Source organism: Macrosteles quadrilineatus, unplaced genomic scaffold (assembly GCF_028750875.1).
Source record: "Macrosteles quadrilineatus isolate MER2022 unplaced genomic scaffold, UCM_ALF_1.0 Scaffold_6__1_contigs__length_79288215, whole genome shotgun sequence".
NCBI lineage: Eukaryota > Metazoa > Arthropoda > Insecta > Hemiptera > Cicadellidae > Macrosteles > Macrosteles quadrilineatus.
The window spans coordinates 49,123,333-49,150,052 of NW_026542599.1; the positions used below are offsets into that span (position 1 = coordinate 49,123,333).

Here is a 26,720-nt window from a genome sequence, read left to right on the forward strand (position 1 = left end):
GAGGACCTCTAGGATCGTGGAATAAGTGAACACCAGTTCCAGTATACTAATTATGATTTAATAAAAATAACTAAATGTGCACACATAAAATAAGTATAGGGTGGGGCAGGGAAGTATCCCTAATTTTAAAGGTAAATTAAAAGACAACCAAAAATGTTAGAACCAAACTTTTTATTGATATTAAAAGGTTACATCTGGGAGTTTATTTTAATATAACTTTACTTGGTTTTAAACAGCATATCCTGCAAGTGGTGTCCCTAATCTTAAATGCATTGCTGTATTCTGGTTCTGGAGTTCATAATAACTTTGTGAAGCATGTTTTGTGGAAAGAGGCAACATTCAAGGTGAATTGCATCCTTCAAGGCATCTAGGGTCTTCCCTTGAACTACCCTAGGCTTAGCATCACTCCAATAGAGCACATTCTGCTTATTTACCCGCTCCAGGAATATGGAAGTGTGCCTCGTCACTAAACAAAACCCGATCAGCATGAGGTAGTCCCGCAATTAAGATTTCACATGCCTGCATTCGTTGTTGCCAGTCCCGTTGTGTGAGTTCATGAGCAACTACCCTCTTGTATAGGTGGAGGTGTAGGTCCTCATGGAGAATACGAGGCACAGTACGATTAGACAACGCCAGCGCGGATGCATACTTACAAGGAGAACTTTGAGGAGACTGCAAAATCGATCTTCTGACAAGGTCAATGTTTTCAGGACTCCGGACGGTTCTTTGAGCTCCAAATATCCTTCGCAATACACCACCGCATACACGAAAGTAATTCACCCACACCAAATTGTAACAGCTTTGCGACAGGCCACCCGATAACCCGACAGCCAATCGTAGCTGCACAGCAACAATAGACTGATTTTTGAAAAAAAAATACATCTCGAGTGCAAAAGCACATTGCTCACTCGAACAAGCCATATCTACTACTGTTAGTGATATCTTTAGAAATTCCCAAAACAAAAGCTTCATTTGAGCCTAACCCCATTCCTCCAGCACACCCCCACTACTCACAGTGCCATCTTAAAAGTAGGGATATTTCCCTGCCCCACCCTGTACATAAAATGAAGATAATTGTTATACAGTGATATTATTATTATTCAGAATAGAAAAATTACAAATAAAATTGAAATAATATAAATGACTATTTACAGCCTATTTTGTTTTTATACTCTGTTTCTTGTATAAGGATATTTAAAGAAAATTTCCCTTAACACTTAAATTGTATTTAAAATTTCTTTATACAAAATGATAAGAAATAAAATATTTCCCTTGACACTTAAATGTTATTAGTTATATGAATCGTAAACACTTAAAACATTCTAAGCTAAATTAAACCCAATATTTACATACAAGTTAGTTCATCCCTCTGATAATATATATTAACTAAAACATACATTTAAAATACGTGCTTACGTGGTTAACACCCTAATTTTCAATTATTTACTCATATTTGAAATTGCCTCTATTATTATATACACGTCTATATTAATAGTCTAACTAACAGGTTTATTTATTTGGATTCGTTTTGAATCCTGTTTTATTCAAACTTCGAAATTGCTCTTGTTTAGGTTGACCCCTTTTAGTTTAGTTGAGGGTTGAAGTTTATATGAATTTTAAAGTAACTCTACTTCGTCTGCCCTATTTTTATATATTTACTTTATCTTTCTTATAGTTTATTTATTTCATTTATATATAGATTTTGTTATATCTTATGGAGTTTCTCCTTAACATTTAAGTTGTGCACGCTACCAATTGAGTGAAGATATTTGGACATACCACAAGACGAGGCAGTTGGGCAACGATTGGAAGGTTCCCCGGGGCGTTCCTTTGGTGCGGGCGTAGACTCCGGGGTTGTTCGCTCGAGACTCAAGGGTTGATCCAAGCGTAGTCCTACCTCTCGTCGTCGGTCGCTCGTCCTATGGACCGTCCTCTTCGGGTTGCTTTGGTCCTTGGTAGCGTGGTAGTGTAGTGGTGCCTTTGGTCTTGAAGAATAGCCGTGGTTGTGTCCTCGTGATCTTGAGTCTGGTCGGGATCTTAATAGGTGCTTCAAACTACCCTGTTAAGTCACTGTCCCTACTCGATCCGGGACTCCCGACGGTTTCTTCTTTGAAGTGCTACTTCTTGAGACCTCTCCAAGACTGATTAACACTTTTCTTCCCCAAGACCTCCTTTCCCCTCCTGGATTATCGGTTCTTCCCCCCGATGTCTTCGGGAAACGCCTACCCTCCAATCATCGGTGGAATATCTTCGATCATCGTCCTCATGACCAGCCTCCAGATGGCGTGGTGCTGACCGTAAGTAAAATTATTTCTTTATGCATGTAAAATTTCTCGGAATCGATGGGAACAATATTGTTTCTCGTCGATTGTTCCCATCGGTTACAATTTCTTCTACGATGCATTCCAGATCGAAATTCAATCTATGCCTGGCTTGTTCTCAGCCAGGACTTTGCCCATGAGAACGTGACTTGAACTTGAGATCTTGCGATCATCTTTACTTTTCATTCCTATGAGGGGTCAGCGAACGTTTTGTATTGTTCATGAGTTTGTAAAGAAAATGATTTAATAATTTAAATTTTTAATTTCCATATGTTTATAAGGGCATTTAACAACCGCGCAATTAATAAGTACTGTAAACCATATTACTGTAAAAGGCCGGTCTTTATAAATTATATAGTTCTAAAAGAAATTTCTATTTGACCTCTTTGTCACAAAAACATACTTCTTTGTATAATGATTGTTATGTAAATGCAGTTGTCATCGTAATTTACAATTATTGATCTGTCTAAGTGTTATTTTTTCAATAAATGTAAATATCTTGTTTGGTAAACAAAGGATGTAATTGAATCTGTAAGTTAAGACAAGTATGCGAAAACTACAGTTTTCCATTAGCTCAAGCCTAAATTATATTGTATGTAATGTAGCTTGTTATATTTCGTTATTTTTGTCACGTAAAAACATTTAAATTCTGTATGATGTATAAATATAAAAAAAATTTAACAACAAATTCATTTGAAAGTAAAGTTTAGACATTGGTACGGTCGACATTGGTACATTATCATTGGCGAAAATGCACATGCACATTAACATTAATGCGGCTATGTTCAGTTCAGTTCAAAAATCTTTATTCACATAAAAAACATTTTTTTATACAAATATTCAACCATGTGTTGTAAAACACGTGTGGTTGAAAAACTTAAAACTATACTTATATTCTATAAACACTGTCTTGAGTAGGTTCATTTTATTTTAACTGTCTTTTTTTCTGTTTAACTTTAAATTCACTGTCACTGATACCTTATATCTAATTAGATTTTTCTCAAACACTTATGGTTCATCCCTTCACTGGCTATTCACTCTTACATACTATTTTATATTTACAAATCGTTTAACGGTATATGCTTCATTCGATAATTAATTATATCACTTTGTTTGATTGAGTTATTCTTTATCAATTCCTTTAATTTATTTTTATATAATTCAATTTTCATATCCTGCATATTTTTGAGTACTCTAAAATTAAAGTTAAAACATTTTACTACTTTATGGTAACACTGTAACCTGCTTGTGTCTTTCATAACAGGTGGTATCATAAGCATACCCTCAGTATAGTTTCTCGTACTCCTATTAATAACAACTGTTTGAAATAAACTAGTAAACTTTTTATCCTACTAATATTATAAATGAGAAAGTTTGGATGTATGGATGTATGTTTGTGACAAGTGAACGCGAAAAATACTGGTCGGATTGGGCTGAAATTTGGCATGATGATAGCTCACATTCCCGATTAACATATAGGCATATTCTTATTTCAAAAATCCTTTCGGGCTCCGCCCCAGTGGCTCTGGAGTTTCCCATGTTAACCTTATGAGAAATGAAATTATTGAATCTTAACAGCTGTTTCAATTAAACAAGTTGGTTCTGTTCTGTGATGTTCAATAGCATTAAAGTTACAAAAATTACCAACAGGGTGCAGCACTATTATTTATTTTACATTTATGACAACAGCTAATTTGCAACCAAAAGGTGAGTGAGCGTAGCGAACGAACTTCAACCTGGAGGCGAGTTAGCGTAGCGAACGAGCTAACCTGAAGGCAAGTGAGCGCAGCGAACGAGCTCCAACCTAAAGGTGAGTGAGCGTAGCGAACGAGCTCCAACCTAAAGGTGAGTGAGCGTAGCGAACGAGCTCAAAACCTAAAGGTGAGTGAGCGTAGCGAACGAGCTCCAACCTAAAGGTGAGTGAGCGTAGCGAACAAACTTCAACCAGGACGTGATTGAGCCATGCGAACGAGATAATCTTGAAAATTAAGAAGTTAAACGGGGCAAAGCCCGCGGGTTACAGCTAGTAATAACATAAAATCCTACTTCCTACTAATATCATAGACTAACCAACGTATGTTTTATCTATGCTAATATTATAAATGAGAAAGTTTGGATGTTTGTGACAAGTGAACGCGAAAAATACTGATCGGATTGGGCTGAAATTTGGCATGATGATAGCTCACATTCCCGATTAACATATAGGCATATTCTTATTTCAAAAATCCTTTCGGGCTCCGCCCCAGTGGCTCTGGAGTTTCCCATGATAACCTTATGAGAAATGGAATTATTGAATCTTAACAGCTGTTTCAATTTTAACAAGTTGGTTCTGTTCTATGATGTTCAATGGCATTAAAGTTACAAGGATTACCAACAGGGTGCAGCACTATTATTTCTTTTACATTCATGACAACAGCTAATTTTGCAACCAAAAGGTGAGTGAGAGTAGCGAACGAACTTCAACCTGGAGGCGAGTTAGCGTAGCGAACGAGCTAACCTGAAGGCAAGTTAGTGCAGCGAACGAGATTCCAACCTAAAGGTGAGTGAGCGTAGCGAACAAACTTCAACCAGGACGTGATTGAGCCATGCGAACGAGATAATCTTGAAAATTAAGAAGTTAAACGGGACAAAGCCCGCGGGTTACAGCTATTTGAATATAAATATATCTTCTCTAGCTGCATTACGTCTAAGTACTGAAACAGTGGTGCAGCTGAGTCAAATTTCTTTACACCACAAATAGTTTTTAATGTAAGTTTTTGCATTATTACAATTGGTTTAAGTATTGTTGAAAACGTCCCTCCCCAATGAATTAAACCATACTTAAGAGTAGATTCAAACCAGGATAAATATAGCGTTCTAAGAAGTTTAGGAGTAATAAACTGTCTCAAATGAAAGAAATTATAGTTAATTTTTCTACGTTTTTTACATAGTTGATTAACATGTGTATGCCATTTTAAATCTGAATCTATATGAAGGCCAAGATACTTGACCGAATCAACAAAATTAATTTTTGTACAGCAACAATCACGAAAACAAGTAACTAAATGACAACGTAGATCGATCTCTTCTTTCAACGACTCTGTCAAATGAGGTTTGTAAGTAAATATCATTGCATTAGATTTAGAAGTATTGACGATTAATTTGTTTCTTATCACCCAATTTGATATTACGTCCAAATCATTATTAATTTTCATCCTCAGTAAATCATAATTGTTAGCACTGCATACTAAAGATGTATCATCAGCAAAAGCATATATCTTCGATTTTAAATCCATTGATAACATGTCATTAATATAAATTGTGAATAAAATTGGTCCAAGCACTCCCCCTTAAGGGACGCCAAGCCTTTGAGAACATACATCTGAGTAAACGTTTTTTATTTTAACCATCCGTTTTCTTTCATTTAAAAAAGTCTCAAACCACTTAAAACTATTTCCCTGAATTCCATATAACTTTAGTTTATGTAATAATATGTCTTGATTAACTAAGTGAAATGCCTTAGTAAAGTCAAGATAAACTCCTATTGTTGGTTTACGCTCATCAACATGATTAACTATCTCGCTTATATGTCTTTCAACTGCTAGGTCAGTATTTTTACCTTTCATGAACCCAAATTGATTATTTGAAAATAAATTGTTATCTGAAAAATATTTAACTAATTGGCTTTTCACACAAGTTTCTAACAGCTTAGCAAAGGTATTTAAAAGTGAAATCGGTCGGTAATTATTCATTTGCAATGGATCAGCTGCCTTATATACTGGAACAATGAGTGCTGTTTTTAGACTAGAAGGAAAGTAACCTAGCTTTATACATAAATTAAAAATGTGACGTAATATTGGGACAAAAATCTTAACATTTTCTTTTATAGTATTTATGGAAATACCATCAAAGCCAACAGACTGTTTATTTGGTTTGCTTAAGATTAAACTTTCTAATTCTACCTCAGTAATTTCAGATAAACGTAACCTTGAGCTGCACGCTAGACCGATATCCGGCATGGCGGGGAATCCCGGCCCATACAATTCTCTAATCAGCTTATCCGGCATACCAGTAAAATAGTTATTGAATGAGTCAACAACTATTTTTTCATTACCCTCAACCTGTACAATTTTATTTTCTATATTAATAGATGTTAGTTCATTTTTTGACTTTCTCATAATAGATTTGAATATATTCCAATAAGACTTTGATGCAGCCCTTTACTGCTTCAATTTTAGATGAGTAATAATTAATTTTTTCCCGTCTTTTCAAATTAGAACATTCTCTAGAGAGTTCTTTATATCTATTAAACAAATGTATGTCATAGTGCTTTTTCAATCGAGAGTGAAGTCTGTTTTTTTCATTTATCTTTTTAATTAGTGTGTCCGATATCCATGGAGTTCGATGCCTATTTTTACTGTTAATAGGCCTTAAAAAACTTGATTGCTCAATACATTTATTATAAATATCGTAAAAAACTGTTAGAGATTTATCAACATCCTCACAATCAAACACTGGCATCCAGCTCACTTCAGCCAACCTTCTTTTTAAAATTGAATGATCTACAGCCTTAACTCCTCTTTCAAAGCACTATCACAACTTGTTACGCAATTTACATTAACTCCAGCATGATCAGTAAAGTCATAGTTTTCTAAATTACTATGAAAAATTAAATTAGTCTTACTTCTGATGAATACATGGTCTAAACACTTTACCCAATTTTCTCTCCCCCAAGTTGGCTCATTTATAAACGACTCGAAACCAAATGAGTTCATTATACTTAAATAATCAATAACACTGTTATTTTGTTCTAAAATGCATAAATTTATATCTCCTAACATAATAGCTGTGTTTTTACAATTACTCAAAATACGTTGCAAATCATTGCGGAAAAAATAAAAATCATATTTATAGTTTCTATACAAAGCTATTAAGTCAATTTCAAAAGGTTTATCATTTATGGTAAAAACTAATGTCAGTTTAATTAATTCAACTTCACGTGACTGAAAGCGTTCATAATTTAAAGTTAAATGATTAGAAATATAAATTACCACTCCACCAGTCTATGTGTATAAGTTGAGACACGTTTGTAGAAAACACTAAAAAGGCAATCTTCTAAACAATTTTAAAATATTTACAACTTTAATTATATAGAAATGTTCATAACACAGTAAGTAATTCCATTAGTTGCATAAGCTTTTACGTGAGTCTTTTTAATTAATTGAAAATTAAGTCTGTAATAACTCTTAAAATAGCTCCTGTAATACCGGTACTTGATAATTGCTTGATTTCTAGCAACGAGTACACAAGTTAAAAATTCAACAATGCATTAACATAACAAGCTCTCTTTCACGCTGCAAGACTAGTAAACGGCAGAAGTAAGGCAGAACGGCAGAACTGCGGTATTGGTTTACCATACACGCCTGCAACGATGCGCTGCAAACCGCGCGACGAGTAGCTAAATGAACTGTAGAGTAAGTGAGCCTTATAATATTTGTAGAGGGTTCACTTACTCTACAGATCATTGTGCCAATGAACTGTAGAGTAAGTGAGCCATCTTCTATTTGTGTAATAGTTATCATGAAATAGGCTCGTATAGTATACGAGCCTACTCCTGTAATTTATTTAAATTCAGTATTTTGGCTCGTATACTATACGAGCTTATTCCTGAATTATTCAAGAATTCATACGCTTGGCTCATAGGCACTATGATCTGTAGAGTAAGTGAACCCTCTTAATTTATTTGATATTTTTGATCGGCTCGTATAGTATACGAGCCTGTAGTGCAAGTGAACCTTCAATATTATTTACGAAGCTCGTATAGACTATGATTTGTAGAGTAAGTGAGCCATGTGTTTTAAGAATTACATATTTGGAGGCTCATTGTGTCAATGATTCGTAGAGTAAGTGAACCCTAACCCAAATTTGTACTCTTTGTTGTTTTTTCCTCTTCAGTCCTCACCTCTCAAGCTGTCTCAAGTTGTTCCAGTCAATCAAGTCCAGTCTAGTCCAATCCACCACGACCAAGGTCCATCTGATTCTGATCTGATCTGATTGTCCGTCCTGTCAAGTCAAAGAGAAGAGACGTCAAGACTCAAGTTTAGTGAAGACAAGAGAGAGTCAATCTTGGTGATTGTGCGTATCAAAACATGAAAGTAGGAGTGTTAAATAATTAGAGGAAACCTTTCTCCGTTTAGAATGTTTTGTTCGACGTAAATATGTGTTTAAACAGCGTAATTGCTTAAAAATTCAACTTTTCTTTAATGTAAAAATACTTGCAGCTTGGAACATGGAAAGCACTTCAAAGTTAAACACAACACCCAATAAAACAACTACTACAGGTAGGCCTATGCAATCAAAACCATAAATCCTAAATTTAAGACAAGAACACTTGGCCTAATGAGGGCCATTAAAATCACAGATCACCATTTATACTCGAATCATTGTTGGTAACATAACAAAACTTGAGTTTGTAAAAAATAAATTTAAGCTTAACAGCCTACACAACGTAGGAAACATATTCCAACAGCCTGGAGGCATGTAGGCCTAATTTAGAATTTACATTCTTGTAAAAAGGTCTTAATTGAAATGAAATGATTTATTGTCGTTAAAACTATGTACAAAGTTCATGACAATCGTCAAAATAAAAACAAAACAATCAAGATGGCTCTGGCAACTAAAATATCTAAAACTCTAAACCAAAGTACTCTTCATGTTTATACAGGCGAGCCTGGGTTAGAGTAGTTTTTAAAACATGTTTGAATTTTAAAACACACAGGTTTTTGATGGATGCAGGCAAGAAATTGTACATTTAAACACCTTGGTACTCAAAACTATTTTGAGTGGCTGTATACTTATGCCTTAGTGTAGACAGATTATCTTTTGATCTAGTACAGTACCGTAGTTGTGCACATCAGATATCTTTTCAAAGTGAGAAATGTTTTCTTTTACATATAACAAACTTGCCAAAACATACAAAGATGGAAATGTTAAGACCCACTAAAAGGGGCTTACAATGTGTTCTTCTATTCACACTACAAATTAACCTCACCGCCTTCTTTTGTAAAATTGGTTATTGGAAATAGGCTATATTGGCCTTAGGGTAGCCTACTAGGAATGGGTGTGTCTTCACAATTTAGCATTCTAGGGCATGGTAATAATTCCGTATAGGTGCCTCCAAACAAATTTTTAATTTTGATATCTTACTTTATAGTTTTTTAAGTGTACCTCCTGAATCCAAATATACCATTATTTTTCACAGCTGATGGATATTTTTCAAGATATTGCCGTAATAATATACAACATTACAATAAACAAGGTAGGTTGTACTGTATGACATTCACAAGTGGATTGAACTATGCATCACTCCCATTACTTATTATTTTGTTTGGTCATCACTAAGTTCCATCAGAAATTTTTTTATTATTTTAATGAGTGTTTTCCACAAATTACTGTTAGAACAGGCTCCAAAAAGAATTGCTGGATGAATACTAGGTTAAGAGAAGAGAGGGAAACTATTGTTAGGCTAAGTAAGTGTGCAAGAAATCAAGACAAAGAGTGCAAAGAGCTTAAAATTCGTCAAAGAAAATTTAAATTCGATCTTTTCAAAACAAAAAAAGAATATTATAACAAAAAAATTAAACATTCATCAAACATTTCAAAAACAACATGGTCAATTATTAACAAGGAAGTCTTTAACGGCAAAAAACAAAAAGAACAGGAAAATATGTCATTAAAAGTTAACAATAAGATAGTTAACAATCCAAAAGAAATAACAAATAATTTTAACTCATTTTTTACAAAATCCTCTACGTTACATACAAAATTTTGTAATACTACATCAGACACCTCTTCAAAAAATATATGGCATACAAAATTGTATTTCGAACCAGTAACTGATACCGAAATAATAACTATTATACAATCTTTAAAAAATAAAACAACATCTGGCTATGACAATTTATCAGTAAAAATGTTAAAAGAGGTGAAAGATGAGATTAAATTAATTTTAATGCACCTAATTAACTCATCATTTGTAACAGGAATTTTTCCAAATGAGCTTAAAATTGCTAGAGTGGTACCTGTTTATAAGAAAAACTCTAAGAAAGATATTTCAAACTACAGGCCAGTGTCAATTCTCCCGGCAATATCAAAGGTATATGAGAAGGCAGTGTACAATAGGTTGAACAGTTTCTTGAACCAATATGATCTAATTGATAATGAACAACATGGTTTCCGTGCTGGTAGATCGACAGTTACATCAGCGGTTAATTTTGTTGAAGCCGTGATAAATTCACTAGATAAGGGTTTAAATTCAGCTGGCATCTTCATGGACATGTCCCAGGCATTTGATAATGTAGACCACCATCAATTAATAGCTAAACTTGATAATTTGGGAATTAAAGGAGTCACTCTCAAATGGTTTAAATCATACTTAGAGGAACGTTACCAATTTGTGGAAATATCAACTTTGTCAACAAATAACATCATCCAAAAAACAAGATCTAATTTATCAAAGATATCATCTGGTGTCCCACAGGGATCGATTCTTGGTCCTCTTTTATTCATATGTTACCTTAAAAATCTTCCAAATTCTCTAAAAGACCCAGGTAGTAAGATAAGTATATATGCAGATGATATTAATCTTAACACAACTGGGAAATCCCTAACTGATTTAGAAATGTCTGCTAAATCAGAATTAAAAAGTCTGAATCAGTTTTTAAAAGACCATAATTTAGTACTTAATACTAGTAAAACTAATTTCATTCTTTTCAAAACAAAAAGAGACAAAAATGATCAAAGTATTAAGTTAGATATAGATACAAATTCCATTGCTCAAGTTAAAACCTCAAAACTATTGGGTTTGATAATAGATGAGGATTTAAGCTGGAATAAACATGTCGAGTATTTAATAAAAAAACTAAATTCTGGTATATTCGTCCTAAGAACAATGTCATATCTCTGTGAAGGATCAGTACTTAAAATGATATATCATGCTCATATTGAATCACATATTAACTATGGAATTAGTATTTATGGTGGGACAAAGAAAAAGAATTTAAAAAAGATTTTGAAAATAAAAAAAAAAGCTATCAGGATAATACATAAATTAAAATACAACCAGTCCGTCAAATCTTATTTTAAAGGGATGGGCATTTTTACAGTTCACGCCTTATATATTTTTGAAACAATTAAATATTTTTTAAATATTGCTGAGACTCAAGAATTGCCTGTGCATAATTATAATACAAGGGGTAAAAATTATTTAGCTAAAGAAAAACCAAGACTTGAACTTTTTAAAAATAAACCTTCTTATATTGGAAACTATTTTTTTAGAAAACTTCCTAGCTTTTTAAAAAAAGAAAAAGACAAATCTAAATTTATGAAAAATCTGAAGGCATTCTTACTTGACCTTGCACCTTACAAAATAGAAGATTTTAGTAATTTCAATTTAAAATAATGTAGCCTATAGTATTTTGTTTAAATGTTTCTTATTGCTAATTTAGGTAGTAAGTAACAATAGACAATAGACACTATTCATGTACGAAAATTTGTACTGTGTGAATAAAGACTCTTTGAATCTTGAATCTTCATTCTACATTACCATTACCATTACCAACTCCTATGTCGTTGCCCAACACTTGTTGGATAGACTGTGTCAAATAAAATTACAGTAATAAAACTAATAAAAAAAATAACAATTCTTATTCAACCAATATTTACAAATAGAAAAACTAGTGATGGCGGTGCATATTATATATTCGAGAAGTACTCGCCAGACACTTCCTCAAAAGAGTACAGCGGCTCATTTGTGAGTTTGTTAAAAATCCGCATGGAGAAAGCTTTCATGTCTACAGATGTTTTGGATACTTAGGCTAGCCTATTTTTTATTTTGAAGCTTTTAATCTGATGGGTACACTTCCATATCTGTTGGCACAAACGAATGAGTACTAATACTTCGATCGATTGATCGATTCGATCGATATATCGATTATTCGATATATCGTTTCGTTAGTTAGGTAAGGTTAACCTAGCCTAACAAAACTAGGCCTACATATATATTAACCCTCCGAGCGTCACTCGTCGAAAAATCGACTCACGACACACGAACATAGTTTACGGCGAAGGCTCTATGACTGACTGAATCGGATTGAACTGGATCGAGTTAGGTATCGTTCTTTTCGTCAGATTCTAAGCTTTCTCCAGAGGTCTGTCTCTAAGCGCTTTATGTTCTCTGAGCCAATTGTAATTGTAGCAGACAGCTGATGTGCGTATTTGTAAACAGCTAGATTACCCTCGGACCGATGACTGATGTGTTTTATTAACTTACGTTTATCATTGTTTTAGTGTTAAAAATCAAAAGTAGTGATATACGTGGTGCATTATAAGAAGATTTAAGTGATTTTGAAGGGCTGTTTGATGATCCTGAAGAAGTAGGTAGTGATATTGATGTAAATTATCAGCCAGATTCCTAGCTATGGTTAGGCTATGCATTCTTAGCTAAACGCTATGTACTGAAATCTGTTTATTGCCCATAACTTATTTATTTGCAAATCTACTTCCTTATATTATTATATATTTGTAATCCTCATAAAATTTAGAACAAAGTGGCTATTTTCAAATATTTATAGGCCTATAATTTATACAATTTCATTGAGCGCAAACTTATTTTTTTTTGAAAATTTTCCAAAATATTTTTTTTACCTAAAAAATTTTTTTGAAACAAATGTTCCTTATGTTTTATGTATAATATTGAAGCCCATGATTTTCCAAACAAAATGGTATATAGAACAGTAGAATTAACATTGTTTCAAGCTTCTCAGATCCGTTTTAATAAAACCTTGCAAATGCGCCAAAAATAGGCGGACATTAAGGCCTAAACTATGGACACTCGGAGGGTTAAATTAAACAATCGACTAATCAATATTACTCATTTGGTTGTTTATGCCAACAGATATGGAAGTGTGCCCAATCTGATCCATATAATCTTTCATAAATACTCAAAGACTCTACTTTAAGTTATTGGTTGTAAATTAATATTCAGTCATAGAATAGGCCCACTGTATGATAACTTAGGCCTACAGTATTGGTAAGTAAGTTAAAGCTAAGTTATATAGGCCTAGCGATGTTAGATCTATTGTGTTGGTACCCTTACTGTCAAGTTTTACCTGTGCTTCGCAATGGAAAGATGTACTATACCAAACACTTGTTAACTAAGTAGGCTAGGCTAGTCCAAATTTATAAACAAAAAACCACAAAATTTGTAACTTACTAAAAGGTATCATCTACATCGTAATTATCCTACTGTTTACATAAAAATCTTATCAATAACATTTTCATAGCTTAGACACTAAATCGAAAGCAGAGCAGGGTTAATAAGTTAAAGCAATGATTTTAGAATATTTTTTTATTATTTCCATAATCAATGACATAAGTTAGTTTTAGAATAAAACTAATTCATGACAAAGTTTTAGGATAAAAATAATCCATAAAAAAGTAGGTAGGCCTACACACATCTGAAATTCATTGGGCCAAGATGAAACGGTTGTGTAACTTATTATTGAAATGTTGGCTCAAAAATTGGCCATGTCTCACGTCGACCTCTATAATTAGGCTATAAGGAATCCAGACGTCTGAATGATGATTCCTTAAGTAAGGTTAAAATAATTCGTCGTCTTCCTCGGTTATGTTGCGGTCTTCCACCCACATTTGGTGTGACTATGCGTTCAATTTTTACAATTTTTTGAACATATAACTAGCCTATACCTAATTTCCACTTAGTTAAAAATTACATTTTTAAAGTTACCGTAAGTTAAGCCGAAATAAACTAAACAGAATACATGGTATTTATTGCGACTAATGTGGCCTTGGGAACCTAACTTATATTGCTATACATCACCAGAAACTAGATTTTTAGCTGACAAAAAAGTTGCAAAAATGTTTAGTATTAACGGAGTTACAACTGTTTGAAGTTTTATTTACTTTGTTTTATTGACGTAGGTAACCTATTTGTCAGCCTACGAAATTTTCTCACCAGATAGTTCCTAGCCTATTACGTTAATTCTAAGTGATTAAAGTAGAAGACTCACTTTTTACTAGGAAATAACAGTACAAAAATGTCTCCGAGGCTACGAATATTAACTAAGGTGACTTATTTTATCGTTTTGATTTCCATGATGAGGAAATGATTTAGTAGCACAGTTAGGGTAGTGATAATGAATTGTGATCATGATACAGATAAAGTTTTACAAAACTACCTAGCACAGCGTTTTGTGTCAGCTGCGATTTTTGTGTAAATCTAGCAAGCAGGCGATTAGGCCTACTACCCTACTTACTGAGTTGTTTTCATGAGTAGGTACGCTTACTCTTACCAGGCATAAGTATTAACGATTTGTTTCGATGAATCCAAAAATCTTTTGACTGGCATATCAAGGAAACGTTAGCAATTGAGGATCATCTGAAACGTAAGGCTATTCCGTAAGCTCTCAGAACATAATTACCTAGTCAAACAAAACAATAATGGCTAAATAAAACCAGGATGTTTATCACTAAATGAATTGAAGGATGTAGTGTGATGAATATACACTTGCTTATTTGTAGACACATTTTGCTAGAGAGGAAAAGCAAGTTAGGATGAGTTGGAGTTCTATTCAACTCTTATTTACATATGAATTGAAAGATACAACCGAGAAGTGAAATGCCTGCAATCTTTATACTAAATGAGAATATTTTATCATCGTACTGTTTTTAACCTGTTTTGTAAAGAATCTTTGGTGGGCTTTGGGCTAATGTTTCTTACAACGCTCGCTACGCTACGCCACAACTCAGTAGAGCAGACGAGCAAAGTGCGAATGCTGCTAGAATAACATCACTGTTTAAGGTTATGTTATAAAGTTGATTTTTCTTTTACAACAAGAAGAATTCTGTCCCTTATTTTAGTAGGCCCTCTTGTTCTTGGTATCAAAGTGTTATAATCTTTATATTCAACTTCTTCGAAAATGTCAATTAACTCTTCCATTTGAGTTAAGGCAAATACTGCAATTAATAGTAGCCTAACTTGCAAAAAAATAAATTTACAAATAAAAAGAACTTAATAAACAAAATAAATTAAAATATAAATAAAACATAACTTAATTATAGGTCATTACTATATAAGCTAGCCCTAAGCCAAGCCTATTTTTGTCTAAATAAATTTGTTGATGCTTCAATTATTAACCTACCTATTGTTTTGGAATTATTTGAGGTTATGTTACTGTTGTAATTTACTAATTTGAACTCAGTTTATTTTATCTCCAGTAGTTAAACCAAGTCGAGAGGTGGTTTAAGTTTGAACATAGATTAATACCTAGTTTAAATTTGGAGAAACACAAATCAAAGTTAAACTAAGTTTAAATCACCGTTTAACTTAAAACTAACTTTAAATGAGTTGGGGAAACCGGGCCTAAAAATTGGCAGTTTTTGTCTTTGATACAAAATAAATTACCATTATTATGAACTGAAAACCACACCACTTTCCATTTTATTTTAAACTGTACTTCATAAATACATTTACATGCTGCACTTTGGTCAGCATTGGTTGTGGTGAGAGTTTGGACGCAACAGCTGTTACAAATTATCAGACGATTTTCATGCAGTTTTTTAATGGCTGTGATTTAAAAATGTTATCCGTATTATTTTTTGTCGATCGGCTAATATAAAAGGTAGTTAATTTAAAATTAAAAAGTTAGTTAGGCCTATATAGACTAACATATTTAAATATAACAGAAACAGTACAAATGAAGGTTTTACAGTTAATGCTTGTGTCACATGTGACATTCAGTGGTCAGAATTACAGTTATAGACTCTTGGTATTTTCCAGCTGGAGTGCACAATGACAATGAAGATCCTTACCCAAGCCTGTCCGACTGTCATGATTACGAACCCAATTTGGAGTTTGATGACACGGAACTACAACACACGGCAGGAGCTCCAGGTAAGGGAATCATACTTTTAACATGACACAGAATAAGATTGTTTTCTGTTAATATAATCTATTAGCCTGTAGTTTAGGTCAGTGGTTTTCCAACTATCAGTATAGTTTAACAGTCGTTGCCAGAAGACACTGATTCTACAATAAGTTACTGGGGAAGCTTTAACTTAATCCAGGAAGATTAATGTATGTTTCGGTCATTTAATGTGTTTATTGGCTCACTGTTTTTAAAACGAACATCAATAGGCCTAATCTCACATTTTTCCCACTCTCTTGTTCCAGAACTGTTACAAGATGACATACTGTCGCTGGGTGGAGGTCTGGACTATCTGGAGTCACCCGTGTCGGACGGAACCATCGAGGACAACTTTGAGGCAGAGTTGTTGAATGCTCCGACGAGGGCATTCGATAGTCTGTCTTATCCTTATGTCGATGAGGAGGAGGAAGAAGAAGACTTCAGCGATGTGTCGATGTACGGCATCGTGGAGGTTATGGGGGATGATACTGCGGGACGGAGAGTCATTGTGGTGTCGGCCTGTCGTCTGCCCAGCAACAAGGAGCTGGACCATCAGAGATTACTTAGGTAGGGTACATGTATACATAGACAAACTACAGTAGAGCCTCAATAACAAGAAAATAAGACTTTTATTTATGTAGATGAACACAGTTGAATCTAGCTACAGAGTTTGCTGTCAAAATTAACACTGTTTCTCTAGTTTTCTGAAACAGTGGTGTTCGTTGTGGCATAGGCTAAAAGACACTTTTAGCCTACAATAAGGTTTGGTTTAAATTTGGCTTTTTCATAAATTGACTTAAGTATTCAAAAGAAACCAATAATTGACGTCAGCTTACTCTGTTGGCTTAATTGAACTATAGAACGTAGAACATAGTAGAACGTCAAAAATCCAAACCAATTGTGACCGTAGGTAATTCAGATTACCGATTCGTTCAGATTTTCAAACAAGCCTAGAAATGCTCCTAATAGACACATAATTAGGCCTACAGTATTAAAAATACAGTTCTAGGATACAATGAATGGAAATAAAAACAATTATTTTTGTACATAGGCCTACTTAGGTATTTTTGTTACATTACTGTTATTAGTTTCTTGAAAAATATATAGAGTTTGTACATTGGAAACGAACAAAACACCAACTGGCTCGGCTCGTTCACTCATTTCCCTGTCGAGCGCCGACTATATGGTCGTAAAACATCTGTTGTCTCTGTGCTAGTTCAATACTTTAAACCCCTCAAAAACGGTTTGAGTTTGTGACGTTAGGATTTTTTACTCTCACTCTACCGTACATCTATTTTAATCTTATAAACCACTATCCACAGTTTAAAATGGGAATGAGATGACTACTAATCATTGAAGTCAAGCCCTTAGTCAAAGATTAAACCCATTTATGCAAATAAAACTTTTCTAGTCTTTATAAAAACAACATAGTATCAAAGGTTTTTGATTTCAACATAAATTACATAGATTGGACATAGATACAAATTAATAAACATCTAAATGACAATAAAAATCACATGTAAATTAAAGTTAAGTCACACTACTTGCATGATGTCTGATAGATCTGCATTTGGAACTAAAAGGTTTAATGAAGATTGTTTGATCATGTTTCCAGGTACTTGATGTACACACTGGACAAGTTTGTGGAGCAGGACTACAGTCTAGTGTACTTCCACCACGGACTGACCAGCAAGAACAAACCTACCATATCCTGGATGTGGCAAGCTTATTGCGCCTTCGACCGCAAGTACAAGAAGAATCTGAAAGCCTTGTACCTCGTACACCCGACCAATTTCATCCGTATTATTTGGAGAATATTTAGAGCTGTTATAAGGTTGGTACATTTATTTGTTATTGCAAAACAATTATTATTGGACGAGACAATAAATTCTTAAGTTTAAAGTACCTATAATAACGTTTCCTTTAGGAAAAAATTCAACATTTTGACACTTTTGTACAGTTTTTAATTAAAATTATGCAAAGGAAAAAAACTGTTTTCTAGTGTGCTAAAATCAAACAAATCCAAGATAGGCTAGTTAGGTAGAGGGGCCCTTGTTAATTTAACATGGTATGTCCACCAGTACCAAGGTAAAAACGTGGTTCGTATTCCACTACAAACTCTAGGCCCAAGGTTGCCATTAGCTGTATGGGCTAGCCTATTAATTAACAGCTGTGTCTAAAAAATATGTGAGCCTTAGTCACTAACAAAAGCTACAATATCGTGCCACTCATCTCCATTCATACTTGGCTTAAAATACCTATTTTGTATGGTTGCCATTTCAATAGTGGTTCACTAAGAGTTGCAAACAAAAATTTTTAATGGTCTTAATTTAATTTTCAGTGTCAAGTTTGGACGCAAGATGATGTATGTTAATTGCCTTAATGAGCTAAGTCAGTACCTAAATTTGGACCAAATCAGTATACCTCAGCCTGTGCTAGAGTAAGTATGTTAGTTTTTTGTCTTATGTTAATGGTAGTTAATTCATAATTTTGAATTGGTAGGCCTACCAACTTACAAGTCACCAATAATGTTGCAGCAAAGGCACATTTCTTGCATATGATACTTTGCTAGATTTTTTGTTTGAAAAGGAAATGTCCAGACCGTGGTCAACCTAGCTTGAGAAAGCATAATTATTAATTAGTCCAATGACAAATTACCAGGTTCAGCATTTATTCTGTAAGCCTTTTAAGATTTGTTCATTATTACTAGTGACATCTGGATTAGAACATGAACGTTAACAAATTTATGTTTTGATTACATCCAATGATTTTGCATCAAAACTCGAAAACATAGTCTGGTTTTGTTGATAAATAATTATCTGTTTATATTCAACTATGTGGATATAATGTTGTGCATGAAGATGACACTCTTTATTAAAGCTGAAACGTTGGTGAAAGTGATTTTTGTTGATTTTTAGAGTCATTAGGTAGCTATTTTTTTTAGATAAAGAATCTAATCCAATAGGTTTGACACAATTAAAATTTGAATAGGTAGTCACTATTGATTGGGGCATGAAAAGGTCTTAGACTTGTCTTAATCCATAAACCAGCTCACAACACTGAAAAGTTAAATTTTAAGTTTAAGTTTTTGGTTGGTAAACAACAGTGATTATTCTGCCATTGTCCACTAAAATTTCAATAAAACATACTTTTTTCACTTTGAAGGATAGTAAATAAATAACCAATTAACCCTCCAAGTGTCCATAGTTTAGGCCTTAATGTCCACCTATTTTTGGCGCATTTGCAAGGTTTTATTAAAACGGATCTGAGAAGCTTAAAACAATGTTAATTCTAATGTTCTATATACCATTTTGTTTGGAAAATCATGGGCTTCAATATTATATATAAAACATAAGGAACATTTTTTCAAAAAAAAAAATTTTTAGGTAAAAAAAATATAATTTCGAAAATTTTCAAAAAAAAAATAAGTTCGCGCTCAATGAAATTGTATAAATTATAGGCCTATAAATATTTGAAAATAGCCACTTTGTTCTAAATTTTATGAGGATTACAAATATATAATAATATAAGGAAGTAGATTTGCAAATAAATAAGTTATGGGCAAAAAACTGATTTCAGTACATAGCGTTTAGCTAAGAATGCATAGCCTAACCATAGCTAGGAATCTGGCTGATAATTTACATCAATATCACTACCTACTTCTTCAGGATCATCAACCAGCACTTCAAAACCACTTAAATCTTCTTATAATGCACCACGTATATCACTACTTTTGATTTTTAACACTAAAACAATGATAAACGTAATAAAACACATCAGTCATCGGTCCGGGGGAACCTAGCTGTTTACAAATACACGCACGTCAGCTGTCTGCTACAATATTTTCGGAACTAAAATGAATAGCGCTTAGAGACAGACCTCTGGAGAAAGCTTAGAATATTACGGAAAGAACGATACCTAACTCGATCCAGTTCAATCCGATTCAGTCAGTCATAGAGCCTTCGCCGTAAACGATGTCTGCGTGTCGAAAAATCGACAAGTAACACTACACAAAGTGTGCTGCTTGTCGAATTTTCGTCAAGTAACACTGGGAGGGTTAATCTTGAAACATAAATAACTAATAACACTTTTAATTTAACTGTATACAACACTAAACAACTCACTCCCACGCACGGGTTATCCCTTGTGGTTTTAATTTAGTTAGTTTCTATTTTTGTAATTGCAGTCTAAGTTGTGCATGTAATAATTGTAAAATGCCTATAAATTGTTTATTGGAAACTAAATAAAGTAAATTTAGATTCAATTGGATTTGAACTCCTTCAATTTGATTTAGTTGATTTTATGCGGTCACAGGAAAATCAAAAACATCTTCTCTGGTCACAGTGAAATCTTGAACATCTTTTGCAGTTACAGTGTTATCACCATCGTGGCAAAACCATGAACATCACCCTTGATCTTGGCATAATAATGCATTTTCGATACTCTTTCTGAAATAGCAAAAATAAATCTTGGGCTTGGCTCTACACAACTGAGCTTGGGGCAACAATTATTTTCGGCCCAAACCGACCCCTCCGACAAACTGTTGACCCGACCCCAAAAATATCGGGGAGCTGCAAACCTCTACTGAGGTAGGCCGAAACTTCACCACAAATATGTTTCTGTCTATTACCCAGTAATTCCAAAAATACCTAGTTTGTTTGACTTGTTATGTTGAGTTGTTTGTTGTATGTCACAGGCATGATGAGAGGCTGATGGCCAAGAACAGCAGACTGAGCAGCGTATCTCCCACTCCAGCAACAACACAGTCTCCTCCACCACTACCAACACAACAGTTCGGAGTCTCTCTACAGTTTATCAAGGAGAATCATGACAGAGAAGTCATACCTCCCCTGGTCAGACAGTGTGTGGAGTATCTCAGCACTCCTGATGGTAAGTACTTCTACTTTGCGATTATAACCAGGAATGTGCCTTACTTTCACTGACTATTATTTTTGTCGCCTATTCGACCTCGTCCAGCACGTTTTGGATTTCTGTTAATAGGAAGGTGCAATGAGCGTCATTTTACTCGCTTGTTCTAACGATTTAGATGATGTTTAAAAAATAAAAGGGTATTCTCAGTAATCTATTACCAATAGGGATTATTAGGCGACATTTTGGCAAAAGTATTATTCATCCTATTATTTTAAAACACATATCTCTGGTGGTAGGCCTACGGTAAGTGAGAACTGTCTTCATCACATACTTTTTCCGTTTTCTGCGTCTTGAGTTCTACATTCTGTATTCTGGTAAAATGTTGCTTTCTAGTTATAATGCTTGGTCACACATATTCAAAATATTGCCTGATTGATTATCCCATGTTGACCTATTTATATTAGGGATGTAAGAATTCAACTTTTGAAAAGTGCGATCCTCCATCGTTTGAAATACCGGTACCCAAGTCTTTTTTAAATCATTGTAATTTGTACCTACAGTTGAGAAATAGTTTGTCAGCTTTTGAAACTGAATTTTAACACCATGTGAATTTCTTATCTTCTCATTCATCTTATCTAACCTTTTTCTCTTGCTTCTATTTGTTGACTTTGTCCCATATATCATTGACAAGTTTTTACTATTGAAACAAAACTCAGTTAACTTTAAATCCGATACATTTGCACACCTTCCCACCCAAAAAAACTACATACAAGCAAATTAATTTATTGAGTATGTAACAGAGCAGAAGGTTGTCTGGATTTTTAGTGAGGATAGTAGCTTAGATAACTGAATGGGAAAGTGTCCAAACTGGCACAATAAACACACAACTGTACACTATATACACACACAAAACATTAGCATCATTTCATCGTCACTAACCACATTTTTAACTCAGGAGGAGAGAGTTTTCTTAATTCCTAATCCATTCCTGGTTAGGCCAGAAGAAAACTCTTCCTTGGTAAAAAATGCTGTCACTGACAGTGGAATATTCTCATGTTTTCTGTAGGCTATAGTGTAAAGCTTTGTCTTCATTGTGCCAGTTTGGACTCTAAATTCAGGTAACCGTGCTATCCTCAATAAAATCTGTAAAACTAAACTATCAGTTGATTAATAAGCTTACAATATTTTCCAAACTAATGGGTTTCACTTGTTGCAGCCTTGGAGACGGAAGGTTTGTTCCGAAGGTCGGCCAATGTCAGCAAAGTGAAGGAGTTGCAGGCCAAGGTCAATCAAGGTCAGCCGATAGAGTTCAACGGTGATGTCCACATTGCAGCTGTTCTTCTGAAGACTTTCCTGCGAGAGCTGGAGGAACCTATCATGACCTTTGATCTGTATGATGAAATCACTCAGTTTCAAAGTAAGCAGATTGTTAAGATATTTATTGATTATTTATTTAGTTCATTATTTTTTTTTGCTTATTAATGCCAGTGGCATTTTTCAACATTTTGAAAGGGATCTATCATAATCAATTAATGGTAGCCCAATGACAAATGGCATCACGGTCTGTTAACGATTATTATGTTTTCTTGTATACATTATAAATTTAGTATCAAATTTCCCAAAAATCCTTAATAGTCTGGTTAGGGTCCATTGTGTTCTTCACCACAGGTGCTTCTCATTTCAATATCTTTAATACTTTTAATTGAAATGGCGACCATACGAAAGTAGGTATTTTAAGCCAAGTATGATGAAGATGAGTGGCGCGATCTGATAGTCTTGTTACTGACTAAGGCCTGAACCTGACTAATTTCTGAATTGGTCTAAATATCAGGATAGTACTGGGGATAGTCGTAGTACTCACTAGTGTGGACGTTAATCCACACCAGGGAGTATGGCATCCACAGATCATCCCTATTTATCCACAATTTGTGACCTCCAAGTAGCTAGATTACTTAGGTACGACGCCATGGTCCCAGTTATCACTAAAGGAAAACTATCCTACCTAACCCTCAAAAAAGTTTTGAAGGAAACATTAAAAAAACTTGAAACTTGAAAAATCATTATTGAAATAAAAACTTACTGCAGGCAGAAATAAGAAGCATTGTCAAACCCCAGCCTATTTTTCAGAATTTTCAATAATAAGATGTGTTTTTTAGATTTGTTTGTTGATTGTTTCAGGTGTGCCAAATGATGAGAGACCAAGACATGTTAAAATTCTAATCCTAGAAAAATTACCAGAAGACAACTACCAAGTGTTGAAGTACATAGTGCGGTTTCTGTCAAAGGTGAGATGTCAAACTTAACTTACCTGAGTTTTTTAACAGAATTTCAGCAGATTTATATGGCAAGTTACTTGCCTCTAATTTAACGTTTTAAGTTGTCAATAAAATCTTTCTAACCTGTGCTACAAAATTTAATGTTTGATAGTTAAGAATTTAGCTGTGCTGCCGTGCAAATGATAGTTTGCACTGTTGGATGCTCAATTATCGTTGAATGTATGAGGGGCGTTTTTTAAGTAAGGTCTGTTTTTACATATAGCTCCGTAATTTCCGTGTTCACAACAGCTAGGCTGCTTCCTGCTTACTGGCACCATTGGTAAATAGAATGGCACCATTTGTAGTTCTGTGGGCGATGTGTACACTTCGCTGTGTGATAAGAAAATTTGATAAATTATCGAATCTCCTGCTGCATGTGAGATGTTTTTTTTTTTTAACACGAGAAACATAATTAATTATCTGATGCCGATATTCATGGCCAGATGACTGAAGGTAATGACCCTAATGCAATGAGTGAGGGTAAAGTGCAGAAATGGGTTAGGGAGTTCAAAAATGGCTGTGAAAATGTCAATTTTGCAAGAAATTGGGTGTTTGGTGAGTACCCAGACTTCTCACAAAAGACCACCAAGGAAAAGTTTTTGACGGCCATTTTTACACTCACTAACCCATTTCTGCACTTTACCCTTACGCATTCAATGAATGAGGCTATAACCTTCAGTCATCTGGTGATGAATGTCGGCATGGATATGTTTATTGTGGTCAAAAATCGTATCACTGACCTATCTAGCGTGCGACGGGAGATTCGTTCATTAAAAAAATGTTTCTAGATGCACAGCTGTCCATATAGATGAGATGTCTTCTTCAGTATTTAATAGTCAATGTAACCTTTATAGCTGTTTTTTGACGGACAATTATTTTTACAGGTGATGGACAGGTGTGACCTAAACAAAATGACGTCTTCCAACCTGGCTGTGGTCTTTGGACCCAACTTAGTGTGGTCTCAGTCCGGACAGCTGTCACTGTCTGCGATAGCTCCAATCAACGTGTTTACTGACTTTGTACTGAGGCATCACGATCAGATATTTATCATCTAAACAACAACCATTTCAGCTCAACTGTAGCTAAATTAGGAACACAAAATATTAACTATAAACCCCCATTGTGAAGGAAATGTCAGAAGTGGATGTCAATTTATGTTTTGTACATTTCAAAGATCTTTTAGAAAGGATTAGAATGTTTCAAATTTGTAAAAATAGTTTAAGTGGTTTTAGAAAATTGTAGTTGGTTAAAACCGATGGTATAAGATTTGGTGCTAAATATTATTGTAATGATTTTAAAAAAAAAAACCGCTTTCATTCAACTCGAGATATAGTAACAGGATTTTCAGTCTTAACGATTTGGCTCACTTATTCATAGAGAACCACGAAAACAGAAATTGGAAACTAATTGTTACAAAACCTATTTAGATTACAAAGTAATCAGTTTAGCCTGTGATACTGTTTACAAAACATTTTCTCTTGTGTAATAGTGAAGGATAAAAATATTGTCTTCATGTAAATTCTTCCATTCAACTCGTAGAGGCTAGGAATGTTCACTTAGGATTGTTTCAGTGATAGAAATAGATTAGAAATGGATAGACTAGGTCATAAAGTACCTGGGAAAGGGATGTGTAGGGGTGTAAAGGTTCTAGAATGTATTTTTAACTTGTGTCTAATTTTGAATTTCAATAATATAGTTTTTTACTTTATGGCAACTGTTGTACATATCATATAGTACAACAATGCAACTACTCTACAACTAATACAACTAGTATAGTACAACTACTCACTTTGGTCGGAGTTACTTCACATCAAAATTAGGATCAAACCTAGGGTGTTCAGCCCAGTGTAGGATTGTTTACTGGCTGCGTGGCAAAGTGTCCAGTGTCAGTAGAGGTATTTTTCGCTGAACTGATCGACAAAGTTGTTGATTATAATCGGTTTAGCAACAACTTCTTGATTTTGACGTCTTATAGCTTTAACTTCATCAACAATTTGAGTGGAAAACTGCATCAACGACGCATGGTGGTCCGTGATTTCAGAGATAAGCTTCTTTTGTTTGGTTTCAAACTTGGCGAGACTATTAAAATGGTATAAAATTACCTGTTTCCGTCTGTGATCCTATATTTGTTGTATAGAGCAACCGGTTTCAAGGTTATAACCTCATCTTCAGGCTCTTGTTGTCACTCTTGCGAGATCGTCGAGTTTTATAAACACACAAAAACACTAACATTGAAATAAATAAACACGAGACATTGACAGACGAAGACGATTAACATCAATTCGGGAACTAGTTCCACACACGACGCGGCACGGGCAAACGTTTTGTCATGAGGTGTTATTATTATAGGTGTTATGTCATTAGGGTGTTCAGCCCAGTGTAGGATTTTTTACTGGCTGCGTGGCAAAGTGTCCAGTGTCAGTAGAGGTATTTTTCGCTGAGCTGCTCGACAAAGTTGTTGATTATAATCGGTTTAGCAACAACTTCTTGATTTTGACGTCTTATAGCTTTAACTTCATCAACAATTTGAGTGGAAATCTGCATCAACGACGCATGGTTCTCCGTGATTTCAGAGATAAGCTTCTTTTGTTTGGTTTCAAACTTGGCGAGATTATTAAATTGGTATAAAATTACCTGTTTCCGTCTGTGATCCTATATTTGTTGTATAGAGCAACTGGTTTCAAGGTTATAACCTCATCTTCAGGCTCTTGTTGTCACTCTTGCGAGATCGTTGAGTTTTATAAACACACAAAAACACTAACATTGAAATAACTAAACACGAGACATTGACAGACGAAGACGATTAACATAAATTAGGAACTAGTTGTTGGATCCTGGGATCCAACTGGATCCACTGTTGTTCCTGGATCCACTTGGATCCTGGGAACTAGTTATACCTGTTATTCCTCAAATTGTTGATGAAGTTAAAGCTATAAGACGTCAAAATCAAGAAATTGTTGCTAAACCGATTATAATCAACTTCTTTGTCGATCAGTTCAGCGAAAAATACCTCTACTGACACTTTGCTGACACCGGTTGTTCTCTAAAACAAATATAGGATCACAGACGGAAACAGGTAATTTTATACCATTTTAATATTCAAGAAGTGATCCTGGACCAAATAACATCAATATGAAGTTGGCGAGATTATTGCTTCCCTCTTATGACTTTGGTGATGAGATTCAGCTGATCTTGAATGTTCTTCATCGAGGGCAGAATATGTGACTTGATCACGTCTTTGTAAAGGT

At 34.3% G+C, this 26,720-nt stretch overlaps 1 protein-coding gene across 1 annotated transcript; it reads left to right on the plus strand.

Moving 5' to 3' along the window:
• The first annotated feature begins 8,419 nt into the window (after positions 1–8,419).
• On the plus strand, positions 8,420–26,592 carry LOC128997225 (rho GTPase-activating protein 8-like). The gene is made up of 9 exons (XM_054422834.1): positions 8,420–8,641; positions 16,159–16,272; positions 16,552–16,852; positions 17,901–18,119; positions 18,627–18,725; positions 20,982–21,175; positions 22,374–22,574; positions 23,336–23,442; positions 24,357–26,592. Exons 1-9 carry the CDS (start codon positions 8,590–8,592, stop codon positions 24,525–24,527), a joined length of 1,458 nt encoding a protein of 485 aa, XP_054278809.1. The 5' UTR covers positions 8,420–8,589; the 3' UTR covers positions 24,528–26,592.
• The last annotated feature ends 128 nt before the right edge of the window (positions 26,593–26,720 follow it).